General features: G+C 50.1%; 2 protein-coding genes and 1 long non-coding RNA gene across 18 annotated transcripts in view; 2 read left to right on the forward strand and 1 right to left on the reverse strand.

The window, feature by feature from the left end:
- Window positions 1–2,080: 2,080 nt before the first annotated feature.
- NUBP1 (NUBP iron-sulfur cluster assembly factor 1, cytosolic) lies at window positions 2,081–26,711 on the forward strand. 6 transcript variants are annotated; one of them, XM_077987263.1, is made up of 11 exons: window positions 2,081–2,121; window positions 2,200–2,304; window positions 5,378–5,511; window positions 10,704–10,772; window positions 13,838–13,870; window positions 14,791–14,881; window positions 15,968–16,122; window positions 19,443–19,553; window positions 19,851–19,957; window positions 25,318–25,396; window positions 26,402–26,711. In XM_077987263.1, exons 1-10 carry the CDS (start codon window positions 2,103–2,105, stop codon window positions 25,373–25,375), a joined length of 882 nt encoding a protein of 293 aa, XP_077843389.1. In that variant the 5' UTR covers window positions 2,081–2,102; the 3' UTR covers window positions 25,376–25,396; window positions 26,402–26,711. The 6 variants fall into 6 exon arrangements, with proteins under 6 accessions (XP_077843389.1, XP_014981094.3, XP_077843390.1 ...); XM_015125608.3 differs by having other exon boundaries at window positions 19,851–19,953; window positions 25,313–25,396; XM_077987264.1 differs by lacking the exon at window positions 25,318–25,396 and having other exon boundaries at window positions 19,851–19,953.
- On the forward strand, window positions 16,813–18,662 carry LOC144338387 (uncharacterized). Its single transcript, XR_013412444.1, has 2 exons — window positions 16,813–16,863; window positions 17,597–18,662. It is a non-coding gene; the product is annotated as an uncharacterized LOC144338387 (long non-coding RNA).
- Window positions 18,995–27,093, reverse strand: part of TVP23A (trans-golgi network vesicle protein 23 homolog A) — a 56,740-nt gene continuing 48,641 nt past the window's right edge. For 2 of the 11 annotated variants that reach the window (XR_013412438.1, XR_003725586.2), the window contains 2 exons: window positions 26,297–26,456; window positions 18,995–21,908 (listed from right to left, as the gene is read on the reverse strand). The gene's annotated coding sequence lies outside the window, so the exon portion shown is untranslated. Of the gene's footprint in view, window positions 21,909–24,039; window positions 26,457–26,593; window positions 26,839–27,093 lie in introns of those variants that run through there. The other 9 variants (XR_013412437.1, XR_013412433.1, XR_013412439.1 and 6 more) reach the window with 7 other exon arrangements.

Genomic DNA, 27,093 nt, shown 5'->3' on the forward strand with positions numbered 1-27,093 from the left:
TGCCCTTCAATGTGCAGTATAGTGATTAAGAGCCAAGGCCCTGTATCAGACTTTCGTTAAAAACCCATTTCTGCTCTTTCTGCCTCTCAGACTGTGGGCAAGTAAATCTTTGCAGCCATCTTATCACCTGTAAAATGGAAACGACAACAGTCCCTACCTGATAGGTGACTTCCTCTCTGCTCTTCCAGGCCTTTGCTGATGCTTCATCACTCTGGTCCTCTTCTCCCAACCATACTGGGCTGCAGATGGCAGGGGCCAGGTTAGTCTGGAATCACCGGCATCTAACCCAGTGCTGGCTGGGACCATCTGTTACTAAGTGCAGGCTCTGCAGCCGGACAGACCAGGTTTATCACCCTGGTTCCCCTGCTACCAGTCATGTGACCTTAGGAAAGTAGTTTACTTTAAGCCTCAGTTTCCTCATCTAAAAATGGAGACAGTAGGACTATGAAAGGACATAAATTAGGTAATTCACATGAAAGCACTAAGATGACAGCTGGCAAATAGTAAGTATTCTACAAAATGCTGGCTATAATTAGTGGTAGTGATGGGCAGCTGATACACTGCTGTTTAATAGATGTTTCTGGGACCTGGTGCGGTGGCTCACGTCTGTAATCCCAGCACTTTGGGAGGCTAAGGCGGGGGGATCATGAGGTAAGGAGATCGAGACCATCCTGGCTAACACGGTGAAACCACGTCTCTACAAAAAACACAAAAAATTAGCCGGGCATGGTGGCGGGTGCCTGTAGTCCCAGCTACTCGGGAGGCTGAGGCAAGAGAATCGCTTGAACCCGGGAGGCAGAGGTTGCAGTGAGCTGAGATCGCACCACTGTACTCCAGCCTGGGCGACAGAGCGAGACTCTGCCTCAAAAATAAATAAATAAATAAATGTTTCAATATTCTTAGTGTCTGGGGCCAGGTAGTTTGTCCATTCATTAATATTCCAGGTGCCAAACCTGTGAGCAATGACACTCCAGGAGCAATGAGCACTTGTGGCATCCAGATCTCGGTTTCTGAACTGTTGTCTGCTAAAAAGTAACCGAGGCTCCCTGAAGAAATGACTGCCGCAGGGAGAAGGCATGACTGAAATATCCTACCGTATCATAAAGCAAGAAAATGCTCAAAGAAGTTGGATTAGTGCCCAAAGAACATAAGAACTGTCTTGAAAGGGCTTCCCTGGCCACATTTGGGGGGGAAAAATGACCAGAAACAATAATAATTTATTACAAAAGGCAACTAAAAAAAAGAAATCCAGGAATCCATAGTGAGTCTCCAAAAAAAAAAGAAAAGAAAAGAAAGAGAGGGTATATAACTGATATTTATCATATATATAATCTATAGTTTTTTATATATATGTCAATGCTGCTAAAATCACTAAGTGAAAGGCTGATAGAGAAGAAGATGGTCCCAGAGAGAACCTGTTAATTACAAATGGAAGAAGGTAACATTCACTGGAGAAATGGGGCAGACACCACCTTTACCAAGCGATCAAGCTTCACATTACCAAAAACGACACAAATTGACATTATCCAAGTGTGTTCTGCAGGAAAAAAAATAAAAATAAATACTAACCTGAATCTAATTACGGGGCAAGAGGGAGGGAAGGATTAGACAAATCGAGAATATGGGGTATTCTATAAGACAACTGGTCTGGACCCGTCAAAATTATCAATGTGATGAGACTCCCCCTAAAAAAAGAAGGACTGATCTGAATTAAAGGAGACGGAAGAGAGGTAACTCCAGGCAGTGAGTGAATCCAGGAGGGGAGGGGGTCTAACTACTGAAATTGGAATATAAACTGTCTTTTGGCTAATACTGCATTGGCTAGTACTGCATCGATATGAAATCTCTTGGGTACGAAAACGGCACTGAGGTCATGAAGAATGCCTTTGTTCTTAGGAGATGCAATGCCGAAATATTTATGATAGGAAATCTCTGAAGAGGAACAGACGTCAGTCTCAGTCTCTCGGCCCACGGTTCGCGCGTGCGCACAGCCCCCTCTTTCCTAGACTTATTTAGCGCGGCCAGAGAATCAGATTGTGCCCACAAGGCGGAAATGCACGACAGCGGGTTCCGGTGACCACGAAGGCGGCAAAGGCGACAGAATGGAGGAGGTGCCTCACGGTGAGCTCGCGGAGGGGGCGTGGGTGGCGGGGCGAAAGTGTAGCGAGCTGCTCTAACTGTGGTCTTGTCTCTGCGCAGACTGTCCAGGGGCCGACAGCGCCCAGGCGGGCAGAGGGGCTTCATGTCAGGGATGCCCCAACCAGCGGCTGTGCGCTTCTGGAGCGGGGGCCACTCCAGACCCGGGTGAGAAAAGGGCAAGGCCTCAACAGGAAGTGAGAGGCGCAGGCCCGGAAAAGGCGGGGCGTGGGAGGGAGGGGGCGGAATCTGCAAAATGAGTGACAGAGGCGGGCTAGAAGGTATTCGGAGAGGGGTGGGGCCCAGAGGGGACGGGGCGTGGAAAGTGGGCAGGGTGAGGGCAGAGCTTGAAATGACAGACTGACAGGAACGAGACCTTTAGAAGGCGAGCGCTAAGGACGTGGCGCGGGTGGAGGGTGGAGACTGAACGGCGCGGAGTCGAAAGGGACATAATTAAGAGGGTCGGGGCCAGAGGTTTGAGTGACAGTAACCGACCGCGAAGAAAACGGGATAAACTTCGAAGTCCAGGAGTCTTCGGACTTACATCCTGGCTCTGCCAGCTGCTTTCTTGACACAATTTTCTTCCTTTTGAGGAGTGATTCTCCCATTCATTAAACAAATGTGTTGATCGCCTCGTAGGTATGGTGCTGTGCTGGGGACACAGGTGGGGATCAGGCGTGGTCACTGCCCTAGTGGAGTTTAGCCTAACGGGGAAACAAACACGTGAGCTAGGAACTAAACCACCACAGCTTTAAGTGCTGTGAAACAGATTCGAGGATGAGAGGACCCTGGGAGCCTGCTCAGAAGGACCTTAAAAAGCAGGAGGCAGGAGGACATTCTTTTTTTTTTCTTTTTTTCCCCTCCTTTTTTTTTAGACAGAGTCTTGCTGTGTAGCCCAGACTGGCGTGCAGTGGTGCTATCGTGGCTTACTTGCAACCTTCGTCTCTCAGGTTTAAGCGATTCTCCTGCCTCAGTCTCCCAAGTACCTGGGACTACAGGCGCCTGCCACCACTACCGGCTAATTTTTGTATTTTTAGTAGAAACAGTTTCACCATGTTGGCCAGGTTGGTCTCGAACTCCTGACCTCAGGTGATCCATCTGCCTCTGCCTCCCAAAGTGCTGGGATTCCAGGCATGAGCCACTGCACCTGGCCAAGGGGGAGAATCTTGGAGTTCAAAGAGAGACTTGGGTTTGATTCTTGGGTCCATGCAGTGTGACCTTCAGCAATAGTCCTAACTTCTCTGAGCTTCTGGTTCCTCATCAAAAATGGAGACAAGCGGGGTGCAGTGGCTCACGCCTGTAATCCCAGCACTTTGGGAGGCCGAGGCAGGTGGATCACTTGAGGTTAGGAGTTTGAGACCAGCCTGGCCAACATGGTGAAGCCTGTCTCTACTAAAAATACAAACAGCCAGCGTGGTGGTGCATGCTCACTCTCGAGGCTGAGGTAGGAGGATCACTTGAACCCGGGAGGTGGAGGTTGCTGTGAGCTGAGATCGTGCCACTGCACTCCAGCTGGGGTGACAGAGTGAGACCCTGTCTCAAAGAAAAAAAAAAAATGAAGAGAAAAACAGATACCTCTGTCTATCCAATGGAGAGACCAAACTGAGTGTCTACCAGTGGAGATTTATTGGGCCATAGCTTGAGGGCATGCCCTGGAAAACACAAGTCACAGAAATGTCTGTGGCCTGTGCTCCCCGGAGAGGTTCCAGGGGGCTTGTGTTTACATGTTTCGTTAAAAGGGGAAAAAGCATGCAGGAAAAAGTACTTCAGGCCTTGAGGCAGGTGGTTACATTCTTAAGAGGTTTTAAGTAGTGCCCAGTATATCTACACTATACAGAAAATAAACATTCAAAAGAGGGAGTAAAGGAAGAATTAATTAGGCAGAGGTCTCAGGGTAGGAGAGGAAGGACTGATCTCATCCTCTCTTTGTTGGGCTTGTGGGAAGATAAGCTTGTAATGGACATTGTCGGTGTGGCATTTGACAGACATCAGTAACAGGGAAGGAGTTAGACTGAGGTTACAACCCTAAAGTTAGAGTTGACATGTCCTTGTTTATGGGAGGATATTCATCTTCAAAGGTTTGGGGGCCAGCAAAGAAGTTCCTTAGAAGCAACTTGTGAGGGCAGTCATCCCACGATGGAGATTCATGGGGCCTTTTGGCCTTTTGCGGGGGTCTGGTTAATGTAGAATGCTTCGACGCAAGGTTGAGAAGTAACAGCTGTCTGTTGATGGGGAGGAGGACAGCAGTGTTGGGAGGTTTCCAGGCTTAACTTTTACTTGAGTTTGGCCAGTCATGAGACTTTTTATTTTCCTTTATACCGCATGTGTTGTTTTAAAGGTTTGAATAAGATAATTTCATTGATAGATACTTAGTGTGTGCCTGCTGTCTATCAGTTTCTCAGCCTCGGCACTGTTGACATTTGGGGCAGGTTCACTGTTTGTTGTGGAGGGCTGTCCTGTGCATCGTAGGACATTTAGCACAATCCCTGGCCTCTACCCATCAGATGCCAGCAGTACCTCTCCTGTGACAATGAAAAGTGTCTCCAGGCTAGGCGCGGTGGCTCACGCCTGTAATTCCAACACTTTGGAAGGCCCAGGTGGGTGGATCACTTGAGGTTGGAAGTTCGAGACTAGCCTGGCCAACAAAGAGAAACACTGTCTCTATTAAAAATACAAAAATTAGCTGGGCATGGTGGCAGGCACCTGTAATCCCAGCTACTTAGGAGGCTGAGGCAGGAGAATCACTTGAACTCAGGAGGCGGAGGTTGCAGTGAGCCGAGATCACGCCACTGCACTCCATCTTGGGTGACAGAGCGAGACTCTGTCTCAAAAAAAAAAAAAAAAAAAAACAAGAAAGAAAAGTGTCTCCAGACATTACCAAAGGTCCCTGGGGGATTTTGTCCCCAAGTTGGAGACCATTACTGTATGCAGAGTTCCCTTCTGGAGCTGGGAATACAGCACTGAAAGCTTCAGACAGTTCCTACCCTCATGGAGAGTATGTTTTAGTTGGGGGAGACAAACATGTAAACCAATAAATGAAATACCTTCAAGTGTGATTATAGCCTTATTTTCTTCCTAACACTTATTTCTACTGTTGACTAAGAGGTATTTCGGAGGATCCTTTTAAACAGCCCCAGGACTAGGACTAGGACTAGGACTTAGCTCTTTCTAGTTCACGGGAAGAGTGACATCTGAGGTTTGGTCAGGGACCTCATCCCCTGAACTTTGGCTTTCTTTGCAGCTATAGAGGAAATCAAAGAGAAAATGAAGACCGTAAAACACAAAATCTTGGTATTGTCTGGGAAAGGCGGTGTTGGGAAAAGCACATTCAGCGCCCATCTTGCCCATGGCCTAGCAGAGGATGAAAACACACAGGTGAGACCTCAGGAACCACTGGGAGATGCTCATTCTGTCTGAGGGTCGTGATGGCTACTATAACTGATTCCTAGGCCAGGCGCAGTGGTTCATGCCTGTAATCCCAGCACTTTGGGAGGCCAAGGCGGGCAGATCACTTGAAGCCAGGAGTTTGAGATCAGCCTGGCCAGCATGGCAAAACTTTGTCTCTACTAAAAATACAAAATATTATATGGGCATGGTAGCGCAGGCTTGTAATCCCAGCTGTTTGGGAGGATGAGCCATGAGAATCACTTAAGCCCGAGAGGCAGAGGTTGCAGTGAGTCAAGATTGCGCCAGTGTACTCCAGCCTGGGTGACAGAATGAGACTGTCAAAGAAAAACAAAAAGCAAAAAAACTGATTTCCTTAGACTAAGTTGAATTGGCCTCTTTGGAATCTCAATCCTGCAGAGAACAAAGAAATACCCAGTAGTCAAATGAAGCATTTTATTGGATTCCCTAGCCAAGAAAATGGCTAGCAGATGTACATCTCTCCTTGCATGTGGATCGTTTATTACATGACGTTCACATTTCTTTTTCCTCTTTATTAACCCCTTTTTGCTTTTCTCTAAGCCGGGTACCTACAAACTATAACCAGATGGCCAAATCCAGCCCATCTCCTGTCTTTATGGCCTGTGAACTAAGAATGTTCACATTTTTGAAATGTTTTTTATTTGTTTGAGACAGGCTCTCACTCTGTCGCCCAGGCTGAAGTGCAGTGCTATGATCAGGACTCACTGCATCCTCTACCTCCTGGGTTCATCAAGCTGTCCTCCCACCTCAGCCTCCCAAGGAGCTGGGACTACGGGTGCTTGCCACCATGTCCGGCTAATTTTTGTGTTTTTTATAGAGATGAGATTTTGCCGTGTTGCCCAGGCTAGTCTTGAACTTCTGAACTCAAGGCATCCCTCTGCCTCGGCCTCCCAAAGTGCTGAGATTATAGGCATGAGCCACCGCGCCTGGCCTAAAATTGCAATTTTTAAATTAGTACCTAAGTACCTACATATGATCCTTGATTTTGCTTACAAAGCCTAATAATATATTTTCTATTGGCCCTTGTGGAAAATTTTTGCTGGCCCTTACACAAGTTTATTCATTACCACCCAGGTATACAGACGAGCATGAAAACTCAAATTACCCAGTGCTGCCCTCTGGATCTCAGCTTTAATAAAAGGGGCTGTGGGTCGCTAAGAACATACACTTTGGAATCAGACAGCCCAAACTCAGGTCCCAGCTCCATCTACACCACTGCTGTGACCTTGAGTAAGTTACCAGGCTTACTCTTCCTCCATTTTCTCATCTATAAAATGGGACTCCGAGGACTGAGTGAGATGGCACATATAAAGCACTTAGCACGGGGCCTGACTGCTCAGTAAATGTCTGTGATGGCCACCATTTTTATTACTATATTTCACTAACTCAATATGAAGGGATGATGATTATACTGCCTTAGAGATGAGTTTGTAGCCTACCCAAAGCACGGTACTGGGCAGATTCAAAATACACTTGTTGGGCTGGGCATGGTGGCTCACACCTGTAATCTCAGCACTTTGGGAGGCTGAGGCAGGCAGATCACTTGAGGTCAGGAGTTAGAGACCAGCCTGGCCAACATGGTGAAACCCTGTCTCCACTAAAAAAATACAGAAATTAGCTGGGCGTGGTGGTACGCACCTGTAGTCTCAGCTACTCAGGAGGCTGAGGCACAAGAATCATTTGAACCCAGGAAGCAGAGGTTGCGGTGAGCCAAGATTGCCCCACTGCACTCCAGCCTGGGTGACAGACCGAGACTCTGTTTAAAAAAAAAAAAAGGTAGATACACACACCCCCCCGTCATACCCATGCATATACTTATTGATTCATCATTCTGTTGCTTAGCAATCTCTTGCCATTTGAGGGTCAAATTTGTATTGGCCTAGTGGGCTGGCCAAGAAATCTGCTTTCTCAGATTGTCTGTATTGTTTAGAATAATCTTTGCTTTTCGAAGCTGTCAGGAATATTCCTAAACAGCTCACTGGAGATGGGCTTTCATCTTGCCACTTGCAAGTAACCACTTGTGAGTAGACAACTGTTTACATCATTCACTTTCATGTAATTACATTCTGAAGTCTTTGCTGCGTGCCTGTCTAGACTTTGCAATATATAGAAGGAAAGCACACCATTCAGTGTGGAAATATGGCTAGATCAGCTGTATTTCTTTATGCAGTGGTGGTTTTAAAAAAAAAAAAAGAAGTTAGCATTTAGGAAAGTGTGTTTTCCCCAGGCAGACCTACTCATGACAGTGACATCGCTATCTGCAAAGTGTCAACACATGGAAAATGCTGAATATGTCTTGATTAAAGTCAAGCAGCACAGATTTCTCCCTGCCCTAAATCCAGCAGGATGGTAAGACATGCCCTGACCCTTTTCTGCCTGCCATCTGGTGGTCTGGTGGAAGCTTGGCTCTGACTCTACGCAAGACCATTCCATGTTAGCGCTTGAGGCAGGCAGGGCCTTGGATCAAGAGGCAGCAGAATTACAAAACACCCCTGACGGGTCACAGGCTGCCCATGGGGTGTGTAAGTTGTGGTGAAGGCAGAAGGAGCCTCTGTAGCATAAGCCTGAGCCATGAGACAGCCAAGAGTCACACAAGAGCCAGGCATGGTAGTGAACACCTGTAGTCCCAGCTACTCGGGAGACTGAGGTAGGAGGATCACTTGAGCCTGGGAAGTCAAGGCTGCAGTGAGCCGTGGTTGCGCCACTGCACTCCAGCCTGGGCAACAGAGTGAGACCCTACCTCAGAAACAATGAATAAATAACAAGTCACCAACTTCCAAATTAAACTTTTTTTGTTGTTTGTTTTTTTTGAGATGGAATGTCATTCTGTTGCCCAGGCTGGAGTGTAATGGTACGATCTCAGCTCACTGCATCCTCTGCCTCCCAGGTTTAAACAGTTGTTCTACCTCAGCCTCCTGAGTAGCTGGGAGTACAGGTGCATGCTATCACGCCCAGCTAATTTTTGTATTTTTAGTAGAGACAGGGTTTCACTATGTTTGCCAGGCTAGTCTCGAACTGCTGACATCAGGTGATCCGCCCGCCTCAGCCTCCCGAAGTGCTGAGATTACAGGCATGAGCCACCGCACCCGGCCACCATAAATTAAACATTTATGATCTTTGTGATCTGAAAGGCAAACTGTCATTACAAGGTCAGCACTAGGTGTTTCAGGACTCAGTGTGCAAGGCTGGGTCCTGGGACTGCAGAGCTGGGAGGGGCCTTGACCCCGGAGCACTCGTCTCGCAGGTCGGAAGCCCAGACAGCCAGGGCTTAGAGAGCAGAAGCAACTTGTGCAAGGACTAAAAGTTGGGACTAAATCCCTCTTCCCTTACCCTCCTCATCAGGGGAAGTTTGGGATGCTGGATAAAGGAGACGCTTTGGATCCCAACAGCCCTGCAGCGTCTCCACCTTCTGCAGCAAACGCCGCCTCTTCCCATCAGCTGCAAACACGGGCCCAGAGGTCCTGCTGTGGAGGAACGCAGGCACATTGCTCTCAGCTTTGCTTCTCTGGCCTAACCTAAGCAGAATTAATTGGACAGATTTTGGGGTAGTAATAGGATCAGCAGGAAGTCTGAACAGACAGGACCCAGGACTGCGCTGGCCATCTGGGTAGCAAGAGCTTGTCAGCAGCCTCCTGGGCCTGCCACGGGAGTGAGTGCATTAGATGCTTCTCGCATCCTTACATCATTTCGCTCAAGATTCACTCCCCAAGGGAGTGAAATTCCTCTGAAGGGAATTGATTAAATTGTTCCCTGAAGGAAAGGCATGGAGACAGAGTCGCTAGAAACCTGAGAGTATCGAGGAAAGTCTCTATCACAGTCATGGTGATAGTGTCATCTCCCCATGGATCATCGACACATCAGTCCCAAGTATCAAGGTCCTGAGAGAGCAAGTCAGGTTTTCCGATGCTGTCACTCTGCGGTGCTCCTCGGATGGCCCCGTAGAGGGCGCCTGAGGCCAGCGCTGGTCTGTGGATGGCGTTTTCCCATGCACCACGGGTTTGAGACAGCGCTGGGTGCTGAGGAAGTAGGAGGCTGGGTTTGTTGAGAGGATTCAAGAGGGAGGCAAGAAACTAATTCGGAGCAAGTTAAAAAGTGACGCGGAGGTGCAGCACTTTGGGTTTGAGTGATCGCATCTTTCAAGATGAGTACTGGCCTTGTTCTCAGAAGGTTTCTGAAGGCCGTCTCAGACCTCCTGTGTCAGAGGGGAAGGCTTGGGGGGAACGGGTCGCCTGAAGCTGCACCCAAGTCACAAGCAAAGAACTTTTCCAGGTTTCCATCTTACTTTAAGTCTCTGTTTTGAAAGGTTAGCCTAAACCATCATTCACCTTCAGGATCAAAGGAAAACAGGGCTTGGTCAGGTTCAGCTAGAGGCTCCACTCTGGTCCTCCACAGCAGGCCCCGTGGCGTACTGGAAAGAGCCCCAGTTGGGGCCAAAAGACCTCAGTTTATGTCCCAGCTCTGTTCCCTGCTTATTGAACTGGTCCCCTCTGAACGTCAGTTTCCTCCTCTGTAAACCAGAGATAATGATACTTACCTTCTAGGTACATGGCCACCTCAGCCTCCCAAAGTGCTGGGATTACAGGCATGAGCCACTGCGCCCAGTCCGCAATATTTTTTTAATACATTCATATTCTGCTTAAATAGGCTAGATTTGGCTTGCATCGGAGACTCCTGAACAAGAAAAGATGAGTTTGAGAAAAATATAAGATGCAGAAACCAAGACTTGGTGAGGGGGTGAGCAAAGGAGAGCTGTTGAGGGTGGCTCCAACATTGCTGTCTCTTGGCTATTCCATATAGTCTGTCACAGAAGCCAAAAAGGCGCTAGGCCCCTTTCCCTGTCACCTCCAGCCAGGGCTCAGCAAACGGTCTGAGCTCAAGCCTCCAAGTGACCTGACGGCCAGGTCTGTAAGATCACCCTTAAGGAGCTCAGCCAGGCTGAGGGGTAGGGGAATGGGGGCATCCATGTTTATGAACCTTGAGATCAGCGTTAGGACTTTCTCTCAGAATCTGATGGCTCCAAGTTTGACCCAGTTTCTGTCTTCTCCCCTGTCCTCCTCTAACCCCACTCCCCTCCCAGTTGTGCGTATCTGGAGTGTGTGCATTCAGTTATGTAACTGCTTTGGTCTCTTCTTGTTCCCCAGATTGCTCTTCTAGACATCGATATATGTGGGCCATCGATTCCCAAGATAATGGGATTGGAAGGAGAACAGGTAATAGCCGGTTACAGAACTCAGGAAATTGTTCTCTTGAGGCAAACTCTGTATCACTGAACTGTCAAACCTCAACAAAGAGGTGTGTGGAGCCCATAAATGTTTTTTTTTGTTGTTATTGTTTTGTTTTGTTCTTTTTGAGACAGGGTCTCACTCTGTCACCCAGGCTGGAGTGTACAGTAGCACGATGTCAGCTCGCTGCAACCTCCACCTCATGGATTCAAGCGATTCTTGTGCTCAGCCTCCCGAGTAGCTGGGACTACAGGGGCGTGCCACCATGCCCAGCTAATTTTTGTATTTTTGGTAGAGACAGGGTTTCGCTCTGTTGGCCAGGCTGGGTCCACCTCCTGACCTCTGATGACCGCCTGCCTCAGCCTCCCAAAGTGCTGGGATTACAGGCGTGAGCCACCGCATCTGGCCCGTAAATGTTTATGTGGACATGAGGAGCTCAGATACATGCTCAGTAGTCCATCTGTCTACTTTTAACAACAACTGTGAGTTTTGGGGAGGGCAGGATTACATATGAAGTCTGTCTACACCATTGGAGAAGCATTGGTTTCGATGCTTCCTCAGAGGGGAAGGGAAACAGCCAGCGAAATGCAGAAGTAAGACACGGAAATTTAGCTCTGACTGGGAACATTCGTCCAGGGCTTGGTAGGGGTCTGTACCCTAGAAGCACGGGAATATTTCTGCCCTTGTGGTCTGCCCTGGGGAACTGAGACTGCAGGGCGGGTGAGTGATGTGGGCTGGGGGCAGGGCCGTAGCAGTCTATGTAGTTGCTGGCCTCTTCTTGCTAGCAAGAAGCTCTCCAAGAGAGGATTGGGGAATGCATGGAAGCTGGGGGTGCTGCATGGAAGGGCAGTGCATGGAAGCTGGGGGTGCTGGGATGACCCAAGAGTCTCAAGATTGGTTCTTTAATTAGTGTCAGAGATGCATTAATCCTGTTCTGGGGATGCAGTGGTGAACAAGGTCCATGAAGACCCCTGTCTGGGTGGGAGAAGGCAGATGCTAGATAATGTGAAACCAACCCAGAGTGAGGGGATAGACAGTAGGGCAGGGTCAGAGGGGCTGAGGGGTGGTCAAAGGTGCCCTCAGTGAGAAATGGCATTTGAGCAGAGGATGACGGGAGGGGAGAGCTGGGGGAAGAGCATTCTGGGCTAAGGGAGCAAGTGCATGGGCCTCTGACGCAAGGTGTCCTTGTGTCCTCAGTGGAGTGACCAGTGGGGCTGGAGGGTGGCCCGAGGCAGATGGGGCCAGGCCTTGCAGGCACTTCTAAGGCCTTGGGGTTTGCTTCCGAGGGAATAGGGAAGGAGAGCGATGTCACCCCTTGAGGCCTGGTCACATACCCCAATGGATTTTGTAGCACACGCCCCAGTGAGGGTATAAGCTACTGTCATCACACCTAAGTATTTCATAGAAACAGAAAATTTAAAGGAAAATAAAACAGAAGTTTCACCGTTTTCTTCTCCTGCACTATTGGATCATCCTGTTTACCCCTCTTTTAAGACAAGTGGACTTAGCAAATGAGTATAAATAGGAATGAATGGTTTTGTGGGGTTTATTTTATTTTATTTCTATTTATTTATTTTTTTGAGATGGAGTTTCGCTCTTGTTGCCCAGACTGGAGTGCAATGGCACAATCTCGGCTCACTGCAACCGCCACCTCCTGGGCTCAAGCAATTCTCCTGCCTTAGCCTCCTGAGTAGCTGGGATTACAGGCGTACGCCACCACTCCCAGCTATTTTTTGTATTTTTAGTAGAGACAGGGTTTCACCATGTTGACCAAGCTGATCTCGAACTCCTGACCTCAAGTGATCCTCCACCTCAGCCTCCCAAAGTGTTTGGATTACAGGCGTGAGCCACTGCTCCTGGCTGGGTTTCTTTTAATAGAACTTCAGAGTCAGTCACAGAGGACCACATGTTGTATGATTCCACTGACATGGAGTATACAGAGTAGGTCAGTCCACAGTGAGAGAAAGTAGATGAAGGGCCCTCTAAGGCTGGGAGGATGTGAGAGACACTGGAGGGGGGGTGGTGACAGCTGAGGGGTATAGGGATTCTTCTTAGCATCATGAAAATGTTTTAAAATTGTGGAGGCTGGGTACAGTGGCTCACACCTGCAATCTCAACACTTTGGGAGGCCAAGGCCGGCAGATCACTTGAGGTCAGGAGATTGAGACCAGCCTGGCCAACATGGTGAAACCCCGTCTACAAAAAATACAAAAAATAGCTGGGCATGGTGGTGGGCACCTGTGTTCTCAGCTACCTGGGAAGCTGAGGCAGGAGAATTGCTTGAACCCGGGAGGTGGAGGTTGCAGTGAGTCAAGATCACGCCTGTGCACTACAGCTGGGTCGACAGGGCAAGACTCCATCTCAAAAATAAAAATAAAAAAACTGCGGTGATGGCTGCACCTTGTGACTGTACAGAAAGCCACTCATTCAATGGGTGAGTCGTGTTGTCTGTGAATCATGTCTCAGTAAATCTGCTGAGAAAAGTAAGGCTTCATCATGAAAATTAAACTTTCATTTGCGCTTTGTGTGCTGTTGGACACCTGCTGGAGGGAAGAGGTCGGAATCTTGCCCCAGGGAGCTCCCCTTTGACCCCCAGCCCTTGCCCTTGGGGGCAGCAGCTGGAGCTGATTCGGGACAAGTTCTGAAGCAGCTGTTTGAGGAGAGCTCATTCCCTTCACTCGTGTGCTTTTACAGAAGCCACCTCATTGCTCCACAGGTACCTGCATTTTCTCATCAGTCCCCAGCCGATTTTTATCACTCTTTTAAAATACCTTAGGCACAACATCATATTTGAACTTGAGTAACTTTGGTTCCCTATCTAGACACCCAAGTAGAGCTTCCAAATAACCCATCTTAGGGCACAAAGGGAGTTGAGTTGCATCTTTATTACCCACACCCCAGTTGTTCACCTCCTTTTAGGAATTTCGTGGTACCACATAAGACAACGAATTGTATTTCATAAAACCATCTTCTTTCTTTGTACAATTTGTGCATGAAATGTGACCAGGGTACATGATTTCTACTAACAAACATCGGTGCTCATGTTCACACAGGTTCACCAGAGTGGCTCAGGCTGGTCTCCAGTGGTGAGTTTTCACCTCTTTGTCCTATTTTCACAGTAGTGTGTGGTTGTGTGTACATAATGGGTTTGTGGTTTGTTGGTCCATGTGTATTTATTAGGGTGCTTTTCGAGGCACAGAGGATGTGATTAAATCCAGTGATTGGCAGGCTTTTTCTGTAAAGTGTAGGACGGTAAAGATTTTCAGCATGTGGGCCTACATTCCCTGCTGTCGTAGCACGAAAGTAGTAACATGTAACTTAACAACCAGGACTGTATTCCAATAAAACTTTATTTAAAACACAGATGGTAGGCCAGATTTGGTCCTGGAGGCCATAGTTTGTAAATCTCTGGTTAAGAGAGTTAAGGAGGCAGGGTGCGGTGGCTCACATCTGTAATCCCAGCACTTTAGGGGGCCAAGCCAGGCAGATCACTTGAGGCCAGGAGTTCAAGACCAGCCTGGCCAACATGGTGAAATCCCATCTCTACTAAAGATACAAAAATTAGCTGAGCATGGTGGCACACGCCTGTAATCCCAGCTACTCGGGAGGCTGAGGCAGGAGAATTGCTTGAACCTGGGAGGCAGAGGCTGCAGTGAGCTGAGATCGTACCACGTACTCCAGCCTGGGCAACAGAGCAAGACTCCATCTCAAAAAAAAAAAAAGAGAGTTAAGGAGATGCCATTTACTTATTTTAGCTGAGTTCCCTGTCATTGCAGCCCATGGACATACAGTGCCTCTTTCAAATCCCCCAACGTGGTACCCCCACTTTTTTTTTGTCCCCAAAAATGATTTAGGATGCAAAGAGTAAATATGCTCATAGGTCATATCGTAGTTTTGTCCTGAAAATGTTTTTTTCAGTCAGAGCTCAGACAGAAGACCTGGGGGAGAACCTCACTGTGTGGTTTTGAGTAAAGCGTGTCTTGCCCTCACCCTGTTCCCTCTGCAGTACGTGGAAGACAACCTGGGGGTGATGTCAGTGGGCTTCCTGCTCAGCAGTCCTGATGACGCTGTTATCTGGAGGGGACCCAAGAAAAACGGTTTGCCACTCTGCCTTTGTTTTTCACATTCTTCCACGCGCACTGCGGCTCCTGGCCTCATCTGCTCCCTGTCCTGCCAGTCTCAGCCTGCTGGACTTCACACTTTATTATTTTTAAGCCTCCAGTGCCTCTTTCTTCACTGGTTGAAAAGAGCTAATAGAAATACCAGTTTCCGTTACATAATTGTAAATATCTGCTGTGCGTTTTTCTCTCCTTAAAAGCTGTAGAACCCTGGCCGGGTGTGGTGACTCACACCTGTAATCCCAGCACTTTGGGAGGCCGAGGCAGGCGAATCCCCTGAGGTCAGGAGTTCAAGACCAGCCTGGCCAACATGGTGAAACCCTGTCTCTACCAAAAACATAAAAAATTAGCCAAGCACGGTGGCACATACCTGTAATCCCAGCTACTCAAGAGGCTGAGGCAGGAGAACCCAGGAGGCAGAGGTTGCAATGAGCCGAGATCATGCCACTGCACTCCAGCCTGGGTGACAGAGCGAGACTCTGTCTCAAAAAAAAAAAAAGCTATAGAACCCTGAAATTATTTTTATCATGGTTTTATAGTGGCTTATTTGGGTCAGAGAGGTGAGATCAGCAGCAGGCTGATCTGGTACTGAGACTTAAGGTAATGATGTGAAAGTGTTACCAGGGCAAGCTTCAGCCTTAGCACTATTGATACTTTGAGCCAGATAAGTCTTTACTGGGGGAGGAGTAGACCGTGTTCTACATCATAGGGTGTTAAACAGTGGCCCTGGCCTCTACCCACAAGATGCCAGTACCACCCCCTACTCTATTTGTGATAACCCAAAATGTCTCCAGACATTGCAATTCACTCTCAGTTGAGAGCCACTGATTTACAGCATAGACCAAAGGCACAAAAAGATCAGATCATGCTTCTCCTTGAGCTGGGCACGGTGGCACGCACCTATAGTCCTAGCTACTTGGGAGGCTGAGGTGGGAGGATTGCCTGAGCCTGGGAGTTCAGAGCCAACCTGGGCAACAAAGCAAGACCCCATCCTTTAAAAAAGAAGGGAGTTGTAAGTACAGAAAAGAAAGGAAATAAGCACCCCGTGCGGATTCCTCTTTCTAGGCATGATCAAGCAGTTCCTCCGAGATGTGGACTGGGGAGAGGTCGACTACCTCATCGTGGACACCCCACCCGGGACGTCGGACGAACACCTCTCGGTCGTCCAGTACCTGGCCGCCGCACGCATTGACGGAGCGGTGATCATCACCACTCCCCAGGTGAGCGAGCTCCCAGCTGGAGCTGGGTCCAAACCGTGCTCCACACTGCGAGGTTTCTTTCCTGCCCGGCTCTGATATCCTGGTCTCACCAAGGCTCTTCCCAGTGTGTGTTCCACAGCTGCATCCAATGCGCATCTGCAGAAACCTCTTGTTAAAAACTTCAGCCGGGCACAGTGGTTCACACGTGTAATCCCAGGACTTTGGGAGGCTGAGATGAGAGGATCACTTGAGTCCACGAGTTCGAGACCAGCCTGAACAACATAGCGAAACCCCATCTCTACAAAAAATAGTTTAAAATTAGCCAGGCATGGTGGCTTGCACCTGTAGTTCCAGCTACTTGGGAGGCTGAGGTAGGAGGATCATCTGAGCCTGGGGAAAGGAGGTTGCGGTGAGCCATGATCACGCCACTGTAGTCCAGCCAGCACAACCGAGTGAGGCCTTGTCTCAAAAGATAAAAATAAGAAAAACTTCATCTTTAGTCTAAACATTCGCAGCTGACAACCATTCAACGATTTGTTTTTTTTAGTCCATGGATTAAACAATAGTAGGTCAAGAATGCTTTTTGAACTTTCGTCGATGAGACTGGGGAAACCACCAGTGCAGTTATAATTCATATTGTGCTGCCGGTCCCCGTCAGCCTTGCCATGTCCACGTCTCAGGCCCTCCAGTCTACAGTTGATTTTCCATTTACATCCCAGAATGATTTAGGAAACCTCTCCAGTTTTCAACAGAACCAGCCAGGTGCAGACAGGGATTTCGAGATAAGCCACTGGGTGCCTTTGCTCCTTCCTTGGTGACACCCAGCACCGCCCTGTAGCAGTCACCTGGTGGCTGTTCCCCAGGGCCCTTGGTGAGCCCGAGCTGAGGAGAGCGATAGGAAGTTTCCTCTCTGGAAGCCCCGCAGAGAGCGACTGCAGGCAGGACCATGATGCTATCCATCTCAGGGGCCTGAGAAACCAAGGGCTCTTCTCCACAGTTACGCTTGACTTCTCTTCGTGACGTTCTCCTCCACATCTAAGAAAGCCCAGCAAATGAGGTGTGATTTGATCTCACTGGCCAGAATCAATCAGGACGACCCATAGTCTCACCCTCATCCAGCACTCACTGAACTCTTCGTGCCAGGCACCAGGACAGTAAAAGGGCCTGGCCCTCCCTGGTGGCCCCTGTGGCTCCCTGAGGAAAACAGGTGCTGGACACACACATGAGGGTACAGCCATGGCCCAGCGGCCATGGGAAGGGTGTCTGGGTCAGAAAACGGTGACAGGATTTGTGTCCGCTCTGGCATCCTGCAGAGAGGGGACATGGGGGCGCACAGAGGAGGAGGATACCAGCTGGGTCCCTGGACGGGCGGGAGGATGGCCTGGTCTGGGTGATGGCAGTGGAGGGAAAGTGGATTTGTCCTTAGGAATGTTTTCTGTCGCATTTTTAAAAAGTAGTTGGTTCTGGGTACAGTGGCTCATGTCTGTAATCCCAGCACTTTGGGAGGCCAAGGCAGGCGGATCACTTGAGGTCAGGAGTTTAAGACCAGCTTGGCCAACATGGCAAAACCCTGTCTCTACCAAAAAATACAAAAATCAGCCAGGCGTGGTGGTGGGCACCTATAATCCCAGCTACTTGGAAGGCTGAGGCAGGAGAATTGCTTGAACCTGGGAGACAGAGGTTGCAGTAAGCCGAGATCGTGCCACTGCACTCCAGCCTGGGTCACAGAGCAAGACTCTGTCTCAAAAAAAAAGAAACAAAGAAATGAGAGACTGAGTCGCAGCCCATTGACTTTCTAGCTGAACGCCTCTTCCTCTGCATCCTGCCTTAGTGCCAAGAGCCAAACAGGCATCTCAGGAAAAGAACAGACCCAAAGCCGTGAGCCTTTCGGGCTCACGTGAGTGGTGAAGCCCCAGGTGCTAAGGAGTCACTACACCTGACAGTGACAAGCCACAGCAGGACTTGGGCACAGAGATCTGTGGTAACATTAACTGGGGAAAATAGGGAGCTACTGAGCAGTGTGTATACACAGTAATCACACTGTAAAAACTCAGAGTTTAGAAGGAAATGCAAAGTTATCCACATTGGGCAATATTCTCTATTTTCTTTTAGTCCATAAAGTTGTTTGCGTTTATAATTAGCTACAGCAGGGATCGGCAAACTTTTCTGTACAGGGCTAGATAATAAGTAGGCTTTGTGGACCCCACAGTCCCTGTCCCAGCCCCTCAGCTGTGCCACCGTGGCGTGAAGCAACCACAGATGGTGCCTGGAGGGACAGGCATGGCTGGTTCCAGAGGAACTTTATTTATAAAACCAGCCAGATTCAGGCCCCAGGCTGGGGTTTGCCAAGCTCTGGTCTAGAAAACAGTGTACACTCTGGCTGAATATAGTATAGTATAGAGACATGGAGCGTGTAGATGCGTTAAAAGGTCATTTTCAGATAGGCACGGTGGCTCATGCCTCTAACCCTAACACTTTGGGAGGCCAAGGCAGGAGGGTCACTTCACACCAGGAGCTTAAGACCAATGTGGGCAACAACCATCTCTACAAAAAATTAAAAAGTTAACCAGGCCGAGTAGCACATGGCTATAGTCCTAGCTACTCAAGAGGCTGAGGCAGGAGGATTGCATGAGCCCAGGAGGTCGAGGCTGCAGTGAGTTATGATCGTGCTGCTGCACTCCAGCCTGGGCAACAGGGTGAGATCCTGTCTCTGGAAAAAAAAAAAAAAGAGTCATTTTTTTTTAGATTGATTTCTTGCTATTTGTGGGAAGTAAATAGCACCTCAAATGAACAGGGCTTAGCACTAGTAGGCACTAAATAAATATGGATTTGGCAAAGGGCATGTGTTAGTTCATTTTCACACTGCTGTAAAGAACTGCCCGAGACTGGAGAGTTTATAAGGGAAAGAGGTTTAATTGATTCACAGTTCCGCATGGCTGGGAAGGCCCCGGGAAACTTACAATCATGGTGGAAGGCAGAGTAGGCACATGTTACACGGTGGCAGCAGTGAGAGAGACAGTGTGTAGGAGGAACTGTCAAACACTTATAGAACCATCAGATCTCATGAAAACTCACTATCATGAGAACAGCATGGGGGAAACCGCCCCCATGATCCAATCACCTCCCACCAGGAACTGCCCTCAGCACATGGGAATGATGGGGATTGCAGTTGGAGCTGAGATTTGGATGGGGACAGGACACAGAGCCAAACCCCGTCAGGGCAGAAACCTCTAAGGCTTTACGATCGCAGATCCACTGCACTGCAGCCACCCCCTCGGCTGAACAGACATTCCCTTTCTCGCACTTTGCTGCTGGAATCACTGGTCTTTTCACCTTCATAGGAGGTGTCACTCCAGGATGTCCGGAAAGAAATCAACTTCTGCCGCAAGGTGAAGCTGCCCATCATCGGGGTGGTGGAGAACATGAGTGGCTTCATCTGTCCTAAATGCAAGGTGAGGGCGCGTGGGGCCGCCAGGCGAGCCCAACAAGGTCCTGCTCTCATGGTTGAGGAAACAATCGAAAGGCTGCTCTGCAAACCGTTTCTGCTTTCCCCGTAATTTTGGGAAGTGGAATCACAATTAAAATCCCTTTCTGCTGACTGAAGGAAAGTTCTTTTGGTGTTAAGTGTTTCACATTCAAACTAAACCTTTTTTTTTTTTTTTTTTTTTTGTAAGTTTCTTTAAAATGTGGTCCATCCTTGTGATTCTACAAAAAAATGATGTTTCATCCCCTTTGAATTTGCTTTGCAGAAAGAATCTCAGATATTCCCTCCCACGACCGGGGGTGCGGAGCTCATGTGCCAGGACCTGGAGGTCCCTCTCCTCGGCAGAGTGCCCCTGGATCCACTCATAGGTGGGTGACCCCCATGTGGGGCGGGACCTCACTCCTCGGTCAACCCCACAGGCATGGTTCGGGCACAATGGGGGCAGCTATGGAGAGGGGCAATGGAAGGAGGAAGGTTAGTAGGGCGCTGGAGCCAGACCCACACTCCAGCTGGCACCCCAAGAGGCCACCAGGAGAGAGGCCAAGACCCCTGCGGGCAGGTCGCGGGAGCAAGCAGGCCTCAGGCAGAGGGGTAAGGCCTGGAAGAACGGGGTAGAAGTTGGTGAGGGTGCTGGTGCCAGGGGACTGAGGAGGGTGCCCGATAGAGGGGCACCAGGGAATGGGCATGGCATCCAGGTTACAGAGAAGGGCAGCCTGAGGTGAAAAATCCCTCAGGAAGGAGCCCAGCCTCCTGCGCCCCGAGAAGCCAGCACCTCACAGATGAGGCCCCTTTGTCTCCAGCACTGGGACAGACAGGAACGCGGATCACTGGCCTGCTAGCAGGGGCCAAGTTCCCAGCAAATGCTCTTCTTCAGTGCCTGGGTCCCCCAGGATCCCAAGAGATGCCCACTCTCTGAGTGGCCCTGGGGCTGAAGGAGGGACGGGGTTCACATCTCCACCCACATGCCTGCAGGGCACCCACTCGCAGCGGGGCACTGGGCAGGGCCTACACTCGAAGCTGCTCCCCCAGCAGGCTGCTGTCCCCCAGGACCGCAGAGCCAGGCGGGCCTCCATCACTGTTACTGGGGCCCACAGTGGGGCTCCTGCCGGGGGTCCAGCACTAGCCTTTAGGTCTGAGGGGAGAACAGAGAGAGAAGGCTGGAGGGGAGGCCAGGGTCCAGGATTGCCGGCTGCACCCACACCTCGGAACTTCTACTTCATTTGTCAGAGAACCAAGGCCAGTGAGAGGTGTCTGCGGGGATGGGAGCGAGGGGGATGGGAGCGAGGGGGATGGGAGCGCGGGGGATGGGAGCGAGGGGCTGGGCAAGGGGCAGGGCGGGTAAAGAATGCCCTGGCCAGGAGGGTGGAGTCCTAGTGCTTGGGGAGAGGGCAGGGAGAGCCTGGAGACTGGGAGCGGGAAGCCACAAAGCCACGTGGGGAGCCTTGGGGAAGGGCCTGGCTGCAGGGAAAGAATAGGAGCCTATGAGAAACAGCTAAGTGTCTGAGTGTCAGTGTCACGTACCTGGGAGCAGGAGGCTCGGGGGCAGCTGCCCTGGGATACAGGTTCAGGATGAGGCCCTAGGTTCTGGTGTTGGTATAGAAAGGAAGGGACACACACAATAGAGAAAGTGACGGCATCTGAGGGTCGAGTTGTCCCTGCTGCCAGTACAAGCCACCTGGAGGAGGGTCCGTCCCTCAGAGACAGTGAGGACAGGTTGAGGGAGGCCAGGCCTTCTGGGGTGCTGTGGATGAGGGGCTTGGGGGCTTAGGTTGTCAGCAGGCTCTGGGGTCCGTCAGGAGAAGGTGGTTCGTGTCCGTGCAGTTGAGTGTTGAAGCCACAAGACGTGGACAGGATTGCCAAGCGGGAGCCGGGAGTACTATGTTAGGGGACAGCTGCCTTGAGGAAGTGGTGGGGGAGTGAGGTGCGAGGGCCACTCTGAAGATGGGAACAGCCCGGGAGAACGCCAGAGACCCTGTGTGCCCAGGAGACTGTGTCCCCAAATCCTTTTTCCCTTATTCCCACATCCCACAATACTTCTCTGGCATGTGATTTCCCCAACAAAATGCAGAAAAGTACAGCTGCTTTCTCAGCCTTCCCCAGCATTATAAAACACTCACCAGGCAGCTTTTGCAGTGGCCGGAAGTGGTGCTGAGAGCTGCCCTCTAAGGCCCCTGGAGGCAGTCGGGCTGCGTGAATGGATGTGACTGGGGACGGGAGCTTGCAGCAGCCCAGGGCACATCCATTCCTGCTAGCCTGTGCCTCTGCCGCAGTTCAGCTCTGCTGAGATGGGATTGGTAGGCAGGACATTTGTCAGGGGAAACATCTGTGGGAGAAAATGACAGAGGAGAGGGTTAATCCACGATGAAGGAATGGGGGAAGGAACGTATCAGCCCGCAAGAGCATCTCAGCCCATAGGAGTATGTCAGCCCAAGAGAGCATCCCCGCCCTCAAGAGCATCTCAGCCCATGGGAGCATCCCAGCCCACAGGAGCATCCCAACCCAAAGGATCATCTCAGCCCACGGGAGTATCTCAACCCAAAGGAGAATCTCAACCCACTGGAGCATCTCAGCCCATAGGAGCATCTCAGCCTGCTGGAGCACCTCAGTGTACTTTACTTTTTAGCATCTCAGTCTGCTAGAGTGTGGCAGTCTGTTGGAGCATCTCAGTCTGCTAGAGTGTGGCAGTCTTTTGGAGCATCTCAGTCTGCTGGAGCGTATCAGTCTGTTGGAGCATCTCAGTCTGCTGGAGCGTCTTGGCTGCTCTCAAGGAAAGCTGGGCACAGCCACCAGGGCATTTCTGAGCCCACTTACCCATCAGAGGGCCTGCATCTCCCAGAAATGTGCCTGCCCGAGTGCCATGCTCAGCTCAGTCACTAGCTAGGAGCAGCCTGGGGGCAGCATTGCCTCCACACAAACGTGGTGATGGATTTTGGAGCCTGGCAGCTGCTACCAGAGATCCAAGAGGTGTGTCCTTATGGCCATCACAACTGCCACATTTTCCAATATTTAACGAAGAGCTAGAAATCTATATCCTTACCCAAAGTCTCCTGATTACTAAATGATGGCAACTAACTCCATTAAATACACACACACGCACACCCCATGCTCTAGCCTGGGCAACACAGGAAGACACCCCGTCTCTAAAAAAAAAAAAAAAAAAGATAGAACAATTCACCCAGCATGGTGGCATGTGCCTGTGGTCCCAGCTACCCAGGAGGCTGAGTTAGCAGGGTCACTTGAGCCCGGGGAGATTGAGATTGCAGTGAGCCCTGATCACACCACTGCACTCCAGCCTGGGTAACAGAGCAAGACCATGTCTCCAAAAAAAACAATGGCATGCTTGCTTGCTGACCCACCCAAATATGTCCATGGGCCCAGCCACAGGCCTGCCATTGCCATTGTCTGACAGATCAGGAAGTGACCTTGGGGCCCTCTATTGGATCCTGATGTGGCTTTTCTTCCAAAGAGCCACCAACCTCCATCTTCCCACCTCCCTCACACCGAGCCCTGGCATCGGCCCTGGTCTTTCCTTTCAGGGCCACTTGTCACAAAGAAGCAAAGTTCCAGGTGGTTCACAAGAGCTAATTTCAAAGCAGAGGACAGTGACAGCTGCGGGGCTCGTTCTGAACTGAGAGCATTAAGTGCCTTCCAGTGGGCCTGGTCCTGTGTGTCAGATGGCACATTGCAGAACCTCACCTCGAGGGGAAACCACAGATAGCAAGGCCAGGGAGTGCCAGAAAGGAAGGGGTGGTTAACGCTGTCACACACCCAAGAGGGTGGAGCGTGAGGGCCAAGTGACAGACACGCATCTGGCAAGGTCACTGGGGACAGAGTGGGGGCAAAGCCACCTTCCTAGGAGCAGACAGGAGGACACGAGGACAGCACTTCAGTCCCCTCTAGGGACATGGTGGCAAAGTTGCAGATGCCAGCGCTCTGGTGCTGTGGGTCCTGGCCCCCGTGTGCTGAGGATCACAGGAAGGGCTGGCCTCAGATCCCTGCTTCGCCACCACTAGCTGTGGGACTTGGGCTAGTCATTTCCCCTCTCAGCCTCGATGGCCCCGTGTGTAAAATGCAGGTGACAGTGGTGCCTAGTGAGGGATCTGCCAGGGTGGAGAGAGGATGCCTGAGATCTCTTGGAACAGGGCTGTGCTCACACCAGCTGTTCTGATGATGATGCCCGTTCTCGGAGAGGTGGGAGCCCAGGGGGAAATGCAGTTAGGACGGGAAAACACTAGAGCATATTTGTGTGTTGGGGGCTGGGGAGCCCTCTGGGGAAGGGAGACCTGGGTGAAAATCAGGGACAGAAAGTACCCCCAGCATGACTATTCTGGGATCCCCAGCCTCCCAAGTCTGGCCCAGCGAACGTGCACTCAGGGGCCTCCCTAGTAAGTTCCAGAGGGTGTCCAGGTTCTTGGCGCCTGGAACAAAATACCGGACAAAATGCACAAAGCGAGGAAGGAATGAAAGGATTTATTGAAAATGAAAGTAAACTCCACAGTGTGGGAAGGGAATGGGCCTGAGAATAGGGGCTCAAAGGCCCCATTACAGAGTTTTTGGGTTTAAATATCCTCTACTTGGGGTACGTCCTATATAAACGAAGAGGATGAAGTAAAGTTACAGAGTCATTTATGGCGTATGTCCTGTGGAGAGGACATTTCCTGTTATGGCTCAAGTGCGAATTGGCCTTATGTTCCCTGCCTCCAGACCCTATTTTCCTGCCTCACTGGGCCATCTGGGCTCCCCATCTCCCACCACCCTCTCCCCACAGGCTTCTTCCCCGACTTGGACTTCCTTGTCCCACACGGCAGCACAGTAGTGAAGTTGAGGAAATGGTAGGTGCAAGGTAGGAACTCCTCCTGGGGTTCACCTGAGGCTGGTGACCGGACATGGGCAGTGCAGTCACTTGGCCCTGTTTCTCCGGCAGCTCAGGGCCTGGAGAGTGGGGAGAGCAAGCTGATGGCAGGTCCACCCACAACCGGGGGCTAGTAGGGCAGACTGGGGGCGAGAACACCCCCAATGACTCCAAGGCCCCTGTGTCCTGTCCTCCTGGCTCTGGGATAACATGGTCCTAGAGAAACCTGGGTGTGCATAGGAGGGGACTGGAACAGTGGCCACATGGCAGGGAAAGACTAGCAGACGGATAGACACCAGCACAGATGACCTAGAAGATAAAATTATACACAGACAAAGCAGTGGGCAGAATGTGTGTGTCATGTGCTCCCACTCGTATTTTAGGTATATGAGTGTGTGTATGTGTGTGTGCACACTTGTGAATGTGCACATTTATATGCGCATAATCTTTCTGGAAAGACACCTAGAACACTAGTAGCCCTCTTTGGACTTGGCCTTTCATGCCATATCCTTTTGTATTCTGTACTTTTTTTAATCATGTGCATTCATGATCCTTTTGCTCAAAAGCTAATCTCTTAAAATGCACACTCCTGGGCCCACCTGGAAGCTGCTGAATCAGTTCTCTGTAGGGCCCTGGAACCTGCATTTTCTGTACGCCACCTGATGATTTAGCCGCGCTGAAATGCTGGCTGGGGACCCTGAAATGCTGGAAGGAAGGTCCCAGAGACCCCAGTGGCCTTTTCTACATTGTTCTTCATTACAAGTGAAGGGGTCTCAAAATATTCCCATTGTCACCAGCACAGAAGGAGCCCCAAGATCTTGTGGCCACTCTGTTTTCCTCTTGGACTGAATTGTCTTCCATTTGTTTCTTTTAAGGTAAGAATTGTGACAAAGGCCAGTCCTTCTTCATTGACGCCCCGGATTCCCCAGCCACGTTAGCCTACAGAAGTATAATTCAGAGTAAGTATTTCCATGAGTACTAAATGCAGATGCCTGTGGGGCAGGAAGCAACATAAAGGAGCCAAGGGTATGGGGGGTGTGGAAGGACGGGTGGGTGGTGGGGTCTGCAATGACCACAGAGTGGCCTCCATAGCCCAGGAAGCCAGGAGTCCATGAGAAATCTCTCAATGTGTGAGTATAGTGAATTAATTCATAGTTTAAAAAACACGGTGAGGTTGAAATTTATGGCTTAGGAAGTACATCCCAATAAAGCGATAAAGTAATTCATTTAAGAAAGTAACTGATAAAAACAAAACAACAGGCCAGGTGCAGTGGCTCCCACTGGGAATCCCAGCACTTTGGGTGGAGGAGGCAGGCAGATCACTTGAGGCTGGTCAGGAGTTCAAGACCAGCCTGGCTAACATGGAGAAACACTGTCTCTACTAAAAATATGAAAATTAGCCGGGTGTGGTGATGCTCGCCTGTAGTCCCAGCTACTCAGGAGGCTGAGGCAGGAGAATAGCTTGAACCTGGGAGGCAGAGGTTGCAGTGGGCCAAGATCGCGCCACTGCACTCCAGCCTGGGCAACAGAGTGAGACCGTGTCTTAAAAAAATAGAAATAAAAACTCTGGTTAGCCAGACCAAACCCACGTGCAGCCACTGGCAGCCATCAGAGGCCCCAGAGTGAAGGCAGAGGTGTCAGTGTTTTTTAAAGCTGCGGTCTCCAAGTTTGTGGCTGGGTTTTACTTGCCTAGAAAAATGATGTTGAGGGTAAGGAAACAGCATTCCCAGAATCCTCCATCTATAGATGGGCCGAGGAAGGCCTCAGCCATTGGTTATGACTCTGATGGGCAGTGTGAGGTATTCCGGTCACTTTCAAAGACTCAGGGCATCACAGACAGGGCTTTTTATGGAACTTGCCAGAGGATTCCAGCCCTGTCAAGACACGGCCCTCCCCAGCACAGGACGGGGCTATCCAGGGGTGGACAATTCTTAGCACTCTATCCCTGTCGTCTTGTTTTCCAGGAATCCAAGAGTTTTGTGATCTCCGTCAGTCAGAAGAAGAGAACCTCATCAATTCCTGAAATGAGAGAATGTTCAGAACCAAGCAGTTACCAAGTGAGGTACTCCCTGGGCAGCACGTCCAGCCAGACCCGACCAGCTCCGGGACAGGGTGGGTCACAGCAAAAAGGAACCAGATGCTGGCGTGGTCCAAAGCCACTTTCGCAGAGACACTTTAATCATCGAGTATTTGTACACTTTTCCTTAGAACATATATAAAGGGCATTCTCTACAAATATGCCGTTTTAAGAATAAAACCCCCTCCTCAAACCTCTCCCCCGAGGCCTGTTTCACGTAAAAAACAAATGGGTTGTGGGACCATGGGATTCTGCTGTGTCGGAAGCTTAGTCGATTGTGGAAACTCCCATTTAAGCCATTTCTGCCTCTGAAGATAAGAAAGCCTAGAAAAGAACCAAAGGGGTGAGTGTGCGGCTTCACTGCAGAACACACAGGCATGTTTTCAAACAGCACAGTCCAAACGCTCCTCTTCAGACTGAGGAAAAATCTAAAAGCGACAGAGCTCACGCTGGGGTTTGTTCTAAAATCACTGCATGTGGCGCAGCTGGGTCAAATCAAAAAGCCCTTGAAGAGTCCTTGAATCACCCACTAAGACAGAATTTGGGGTCTGTGTATACACCCTGTGTAGTAATATGTGC

Source organism: Macaca mulatta, chromosome 20, assembly GCF_049350105.2.
Source record: "Macaca mulatta isolate MMU2019108-1 chromosome 20, T2T-MMU8v2.0, whole genome shotgun sequence".
Classification (NCBI taxonomy): Eukaryota; Metazoa; Chordata; class Mammalia; order Primates; family Cercopithecidae; genus Macaca; species Macaca mulatta.

What these genes read in the sequence shown, in the direction of transcription:
- NUBP1 (XM_015125608.3), top strand. An exon ending in GGGGGCCACTCCAGACCCGG is followed by an intron (nt 2,305 to 5,377) that starts GTGAGAAAAGGG and finishes CTTTCTTTGCAG; the next exon opens with CTATAGAGGAAATCAAAGAG. An exon ending in TCATCTGTCCTAAATGCAAG is followed by an intron (nt 19,554 to 19,850) that starts GTGAGGGCGCGT and finishes TTTGCTTTGCAG; the next exon opens with AAAGAATCTCAGATATTCCC.